Source organism: Sceloporus undulatus, chromosome 6, assembly GCF_019175285.1.
Source record: "Sceloporus undulatus isolate JIND9_A2432 ecotype Alabama chromosome 6, SceUnd_v1.1, whole genome shotgun sequence".
In the NCBI taxonomy this organism is placed as follows: Eukaryota; Metazoa; Chordata; class Lepidosauria; order Squamata; family Phrynosomatidae; genus Sceloporus; species Sceloporus undulatus.
Window position 1 is genome coordinate 120,398,149 of NC_056527.1, and position 7,299 is coordinate 120,405,447.

The window sequence follows — 7,299 nt, forward strand, 5'->3', positions numbered from 1 at the left end:
CTTCTCTTGAAATGGGACTTTATTACAGCAAGAAAAAGGTAACTCATTACAAGTAACAGCAGGTCACTCCTAACTCATTCCTCCCAAATGCCTGCAAAGCCAGTGGCCCCCTCTGAGCCTCTGTTTGAAAGGCAAGGATGATACTCTGGCTGCATCCGCACTGGATAAATAACCCAGTTTGGCACCCCTTTGATTGCATTGGCTCAAGGCTATGGGATTCTGGGAGTTGGAGTTTGTTGTGGGGTCCAGAGCGGACCTCCCCCCCCACTCAACCCCACAACAAACTCCAACTCCCAGAATCCCATAGCCTTGAGCTCAGAGGCTTTGCAAATCATTAACTTTGCCAAACCTTGTGGAACTAACGCTTAGCTCCGCTCCTCAAGGCTGGTTAGTTACCACTTTAACATGCAAGAGAGAACCACCGCAATCCGACTTCCATATGACGCAAAAGAAAAAGAATCCTAGAAGAGAGAAGTGCTCTCCTCTCTTTGGAAGAGAACGGCACCAAAAAACCCAGAGGGACCCAAGCGGAGGCCTTTCCGCGGCCCCTGAGTCATTGCACTGTTTGTCACAAAGCACAGTCTGAGAATTGGACAACACAAGTTGTCGCTTGTTGTTAATTAAGTAACTTTAATTGTTTAGCTCTCGCTATATATATATATATATATATATATATATATAGTAGTTTTCATTGTTTATATATGTGTGTGTGTGTAATGCTGAACAATGAAAACTACTATATATATATATATATAGTCAAACCCTGGCTTTTGTCATGGAATGAGGATCATGGAGGCAAGTGTCCTCTGAACTGATTTCTGTATTAAGCTAATGACTTATAAATACATTTATTACAATTAGCAGATCGTTACCCATGAAAAGAGAAGGCCCCACTGGAGATCGGAGGCACCAAATCAAGGCTGTGGACAAGTTTAATTTTGGGGGGTCAAGGTGGGTACCTGGCCCCTTCCTAGGCTTAAGTTCTGGCCCATCCTTGAGAGAAACAACTCTGCCATTAATGTCTTCAGAGCAAGATTTATCAGGCTAGCAGAACAGGAAAGAAAGCAGAGACCCCTTTGAGAAAAGAAACGCTCGCCCCACAACAGTTTTAATCCCCCCCCAAAAAACCCCACAAAAGTTTCCCTTCTATAAAGCATTGAGGGGACACTACAATACACAAAGATTAAGCCCTTCTCCAACACCGGATCACAAAGGTTCTCACAAAAGAGGGACCCTGCCACAGTACTTACAGTATTTATCAAGGGCAGGAATGCTGTGGGGCTTCGGATGTTGTTGGGTTGCAGCCGCCAGAAGCCCCAGAGAGCACAGCTGGAGGGCAAGGAGGCAGCTCAACAACATCTGGAGGCCCACAGTATTGCCATCTCCTTCTGCAGCCAAGCTTTCTAGTAAGTTGGGGAGAGGGGATGGCATACCCTGAATGCCTTTGGTCAGTCAGGATGGTGTGCCTTCCCTTGGCACTTCCCTGCAGGAAGGATGGATGGATGAATAGAAGGAAGGAAGGAAGGAAGGAAGGAAGGAAGGAAGGAAGGAAGGAAGGAAGGAACCCCATGTCCAAAAGGTTGCAGTCGCAGGGTAGCACAGACCCTTTCCCTGAAGGAACATGGGAGGCACTTGCAAATCAGGACTGAGTTGAAGGAGAGACCAAGATAATCTAGTGGCTGCTGGACATAAGCAAACGGATTGCACTTTGGAAAGATGTTTGCATCAAAATCCAGAGGTTTTTAGGGGGAGGTGGACTCTATGAGGCCCTGAGAGATTTGGAAAAGCTGTTCCTGGTCAGAACGTAAGGCAAGTGGCTAACACACAGAGGCACAATACAACTTGTCCCAAACTGGGGAGAGGAACGGCGGAGAAGGCGGCTGTGCAGCACCCCGGAAGAGTTGTGGGGAGATGTCCTGGGGAGACCCAAAGGCCTCCTCCGAACTGCAGCCTTGGCCACAGCATCTTGTCGTCTGATTGGAAATCTTGACTACAAAATTAGGAGGAAGGAGAGGAAACGGAGTGGCCCCAGAGACGATGGAGTGGCCAAAGAGGATCCCACGGCGAAAGCAAAGCTTAAGTCGGAATGACGCCGGTAGCAAAGAGGATGATGAAGATGATGATGATGGTCACGATGACGCAGATGATGGCGATCATCTTGACGTTCTTCCACCAGTACTTGCGGGCCACTTTCTGCGAGGTGGTTTTGAAGTGTTCGGACTGCGGTACAGAAACAGAAAGAGAAATTGACTGAGTGATGGCACGTTTCAGATTTAGATGCTTTTAAAATGTTGTTGGATGGCACTGATAATCTAGTATGGAACCACTTTAATTGCCGGGACTCACTGCTATGGGATCTTGGGATTTGTAGTTTAGTGGGACATTTGGCCCAGGCCTCCCATCCAGGAAAAAGAGTAGGGACGGGGCATTGGCCAAAAGGACGTTCTACCTAAATCTTAGGAAGAGCTGCAGACTCACCTCCTCAAGACATCCACAACTGTAGGCCACCCCTGTTTGGATCAGACCCCCTCCCTCCTTCTGCAAACACAGACCCCAGACCCACACATCTGCCAGAGTCAGCCAAGGTCTGTTGCTGTGGAAGCCTTAAGATGGCAAGGCTCCCTGCTTCAAGGAGGAAGTGGCTTAGAGATAACAAATATCGGAGCAGATCAAAGGGCAGAAGCCTGGCTGCATGGGAGGGGGCCCTATATCTATCTCTCCAGATTTAATCAGCAGAATGCAAACAGCCCCACCCATTGTGCAGTGCTGCTCTTTGGGCACATGGCCACGGCTGGCATCCCCACTGCTTGCAAAAAAGCTGCCACTGCACACCAAAGCCCCAGCCCAAATCAAGAGGATAATATGGATCTGTGCAGACAGCAGACCCTGTTTTTACTTTGGAGGGGCCAAGGTCTGCCTCAAATTATGACAAGAGAACTGGCCCCAGGGTGAAGTGGCATCTCCATCAAACCCCCAAAGGACAGGACCCAAACCCCAAAAGACTCAAACTCCCAGAAAAGAGATCCCAGCTAAATACCAGGAAGGGCTTTTTCCTGAGGGTAAGGGGTGTTCACAAGTGAGAGAATCTGTCTTGGAAGGTGGTGGATTCTCCTTCTTCGGAGGACTTTAAATGGAGGTTGGAGGCCCACCTTCAGGGGCACACTTCAGCTGTGGATTCCAGCATCGGAGCTGGGGCTGCACTAGAAAGCCCTTGGGACCCCACTGCTATGCTTTCAAGCAAGCACGGTCCCAATACTTCCCCTCCAGACAGAGCTGGCCCTTCTTTGACCTCCGCCGGGTGTCCGCCCAGCCTTGCTCCAAGAGGGTCTCCCCTCCACAGGCACCCACCGTGGCTTCCAGGTCCTCTGTCTTGTTTCGGAGGTGGTCCAGGTTCTCCCCTCTGGCCAGGATCCGCTCCACGTTCTGCGTCATGATGTTCTTGACCCCCTCGACCTCGCTCTGGAGGTTCTTCACCCGGTCGTTGGCCATGACTTGGCCGTCTCCGCTGCCAGCCTCCTGCAAGGGGCAAAGGGAGAGAAGAGGTTGGACTCAGGGGGCAGAGAAGGAAAGCAGCATCGAATGGGGCAACAGAGGGTTTATATTACATTTGCATGGCTCAGAGCCAGTGTGATGTAGAGGTTTCAGTGTTGGAGGAGGATACTAGGAGATGCTGGGTTCAAATCTCCACTCAGCCATGGAAACAGTGTGATTTTATTTTGATGGAGGGATGACTGTTCAGACAGTCTCAGAAGAGGGAAGAGTTCCTAAATCTAGAGCAAGCTGAAACTGATAAAAAAGGGGAAACCTGCTCCTAATTTCAATGTCTGGCACAAGTAAAGGGCTGGGAATGAGGAAACAACTTCAGCCTAGTTTATCTGCCCAAAGCTGCCCGACAAGCTTTAAAAGCCGAGGCTTGAGTCACCTTAAATTCACCACTATTTAAAGTCCCTGTGTGTTGTTTTAATAAGAGGGCAACAGCTTTCCAAGCCTCTGTAAACAGAGTGACTTCAGCAAAAGGAGAGAGGTCACAGCCGCAAGGAAGCAAGCGAGAAAGCCAGCCACAGTCTATTATGCTTCAGTCAAGGGTTTTGCCCCAAGAGAGGAACAACCTCCACAAAGGAGCGGACTGTGCCAGAGCAAGTAATGCCCACGAAGGCTTAGTCCTAATGTGGCCCAAAGGCCAAAAAGCAAAGCCAAAAGTGGGGTTTGGGGAAGGCAGAGACAAAGCAGCCCACACTGGAGTCCTCAGCAAGATAATGGACACAGCTAGCAAGACCTTTGGCAGCAAGTGGAAGAGGCCTCTCATGAAGCCCAGCAGCCCTTGGCAGGACCAGAAGTTTCCCCAAGAGTCTATCAAACGATACTTCACCAAGAACAGAGAAAGCGTTGTGTCGTCATGATTCCTAGCAATGTGGCAATACGCAGGTTGCCCAAGATTTCCACATCATTGTTTCCTGAGCAACTAACAGAGCCAGATGCCAAAAACAGGACAGGAATCCAAGCACCGAAGTTAACTGCCAGCTGAGTCCTTCCTTCCTCAGAATTGGGAAGCGGACGTTGCAGAGGCTCCTGTGGCCAAGGCTGAAACACCCTTATTTTGGAGACTGGCGCTTGTCTGCTCAACCCAGAACGCTTCTGTTGAGAGAAAGGTGGGCACCAGGCAGCCCACCAGGCATGGTTAGACATGTGGGGCTTTGGGAGTCTCGCTGGGGCCAGGGCAGGGTGAGGTGGAGAGGCCCAGGGCCAAGCCCCCAGGAAGAATGACAGGCCCCATGCAGCATGCGAAGTATGTCAGGCGGGCGCCCAAACCGGCAGAACTACTTTCGGCAGCTGCCAAGTTGGCAGCAGAATCACGGTGGCTCCGGCCAGCTCAAAGGGGAAGGGACCCCCGCCTCCAATGACCCAGGTAGCCTGGCTAGTGTTTGGCCACTTCAGAGTCCTCTGGAAAGCAGAGGGAGCGTAGGAATACAAACAGACACTCCTCCGTGGCTCCTTCAAAGCTTCTCTAGTCGCCTTACCTGACAAACCCACTTGACCTGTTTCCACATGGGTCAGCATGGAAGGGCAAGAAAGAAAGGCTTGGGAAAGGATTCTCTATCCCGTCTCTCACTCTTTCGTCAAAATCCTTCCTCTCCGTTGCCTTCCTCTTGCAAACTTGTCATGGCATAGGCGTCCTTCATCACAACATCACAGCGCAGGCGTGGGGCTATTTAGGCCTCACTGGGTCATTTACAAGACTTGGGAGCATCAGAAACACTCATGAACATCTCCACCTTGTCCAGCTCCCTTTGCAGGTTCCAAGAAGCGCTCCACCAAAACCCTGGGCAATGGCTGACCCTCGGCCTTCCAGGCGCCTCCAAAAGAAGAGCCAGCTGGCGAGAAGAAGCATGGCTTGCTTCTTCAAAAACAGCATCGTTTGGGGGACAGATGGCACCCTATATGCCAGTTGGGCAGTGACTCCATGCCAGCCTTTAATCCTAAATTTAAAGGTGAACTAATAAGGCTTAGATCCTTTCCAGTTCAGAACTGACCCTGGAATGGATTGACAACCGAACTGACAACAGACTCACAAATAGCCACTGATTATTACAATTAATTTGGTTTATCTTCTGAGCTTTCTGAGCAGCTACATAAAGATGCATAAAGTTACGAAACACAAATTCTATGTGTCTAAATGGCTGCACCCACACTGCAGAAATAATCTAGTTTGACTCCACTTTACCTGCCGTGCATCAATACTATGGAAATCTGTGAACTGTAGTTTTGTGAGACATTTAGCCGCCTCTGTCGGAGTGCTCTGGTGCCACAACAAACTACAATTCCCTTGATTCCATAGCATTTTGTTAAAGTGGTGTCCAAATGGATTATTTCTGCAATGCAGATGCAGCCAAAGTTCCTTATCAACTGCCAGTCCAAATGCAAACAAACATAGTCCCTAGGTCTACTGCAAGAGAAGAAAAGCTGCCCCAAGAGGCACCAAGGAAAGAGAGGTCCATTCACTTACTTAGTCCCTGGAAATCTGTACAAACGTCTGCATCGTTCCCTGTTGCCTGAAAAAAGTGAAATGTCTCCAAGAGACGGGACTGGGAGCCCCAAAACCAGGGTGCCACTCCTGAGAGCCCTGCCAGGTGCGTGGGTACCTCTGCCAGTCACCCTTCCTGCATTCAGACCTTTATCTCCATCTAGTTTATTAGGATCAGCTGACGGCCGGAGAAGAAGCAGCGGGCAAAGAGCAGCGCGGCAGAGAAGGCGCTGGACTTTGGCTGGAGAGACCTGACACGATTCGCACGAAGGAAAGGAGGCCCAAGCAACGCCTGATCAAGATTGCCCAGGAGGCTCCTTTTCCCACTCAGGGCCAGGGAGGACCATTTGAACTCAGAGCCAACAAACCAGCTCTCCCCAGGGCAGGCCTTCTGCAAAGCCAATGGTGCCAAATGCTGGGCAAGTTGGGTACCGTTTGGGAATGGTTCTTTTAAAAATTCATTTTAATATTTTTAATGTGGGATTTAAAGAAAATTAAATGGTATGTGTTTTAAACTTTGTATTTATACACTTGTCCCTCCAGATTCTCTGGGGTCAGGGGCACAAGAGCCCCACCGCCAATATGGGCAAAGCGCAAGTAAGAAAAACACCGTTTTGACCTGAGAGGAGACCTCTCTAGGAATCTCTGGATCCTCCAGGGCAACTCTGGCCAATGTCCGACAGACACTGACCACGGAACTGCGCTGGAGGAGCTACAAAGGCCTAGTAGAGTGTTCTCTAGGAACCTATGGGTTCCCTGTGGCAACTCTGGGGCCAATGTCCGAAGACACTGACCATACAACTGCGCTGGAAGAGCTACAAAGGCCTAGTAGAGTGTCCTCTCTAGGAATCTCTAGGTCCTCCAGGGCAACTCTGTGGCCAACGTCCGACAGACACTGACGATAGAACTGCCCTGGAGGAGCTACAAAGGCCTAGTAGAGTGTTCTCTCTAGGAATCTCTAGGTCCTCCAGGGCAACTCTGTGGCCAGTGTCCGACAGACACTGACCATAGCACTATGCTGGAGGAGCTACAAAGGCCTAGTAGAGTGTTCTCTCTAGGAATCTCTAGGTCCTCCAGGGTAACTCTGTGGCCAACGTCCGACAGACACTGACCATAGGACTGCCCTGGAGGAGCTACAAAGGCCTAGTAGAGTGTTCTCTCTAGGAATCTCTAGGTCCTCCAGGGCAACTCTGTGGCCAATGTCCGACAGACACTGACCATAGAACTATGCTGGAGGAGCTACAAAGGCCTAGTAGAGTGTTCTCTCTAGGAATCTC

The 7,299-nt window shown here is 50.1% G+C and overlaps 1 protein-coding gene across 4 annotated transcripts in view; it reads right to left on the bottom strand.

Annotated features, from left to right (window-relative positions):
• Position 1: 1 nt before the first annotated feature.
• Positions 2-7,299, bottom strand: part of VAMP8 (vesicle associated membrane protein 8) — a 10,735-nt gene continuing 3,437 nt past the window's right edge. For 2 of the 4 annotated variants that reach the window (XM_042472549.1, XM_042472550.1), the window contains exons 2-3: positions 3,349-3,516; positions 2-2,220 (exon numbers count right to left, since the gene is read on the bottom strand). In XM_042472549.1, coding sequence (XP_042328483.1) covers positions 2,077-2,220; positions 3,349-3,516 — 312 coding nt within the window. In that variant the 3' untranslated portion in view covers positions 2-2,076. Of the gene's footprint in view, positions 2,221-3,348; positions 3,517-4,276; positions 4,322-6,004; positions 6,875-7,299 lie in introns of those variants that run through there. The other 2 variants (XM_042472551.1, XM_042472548.1) reach the window with 2 other exon arrangements.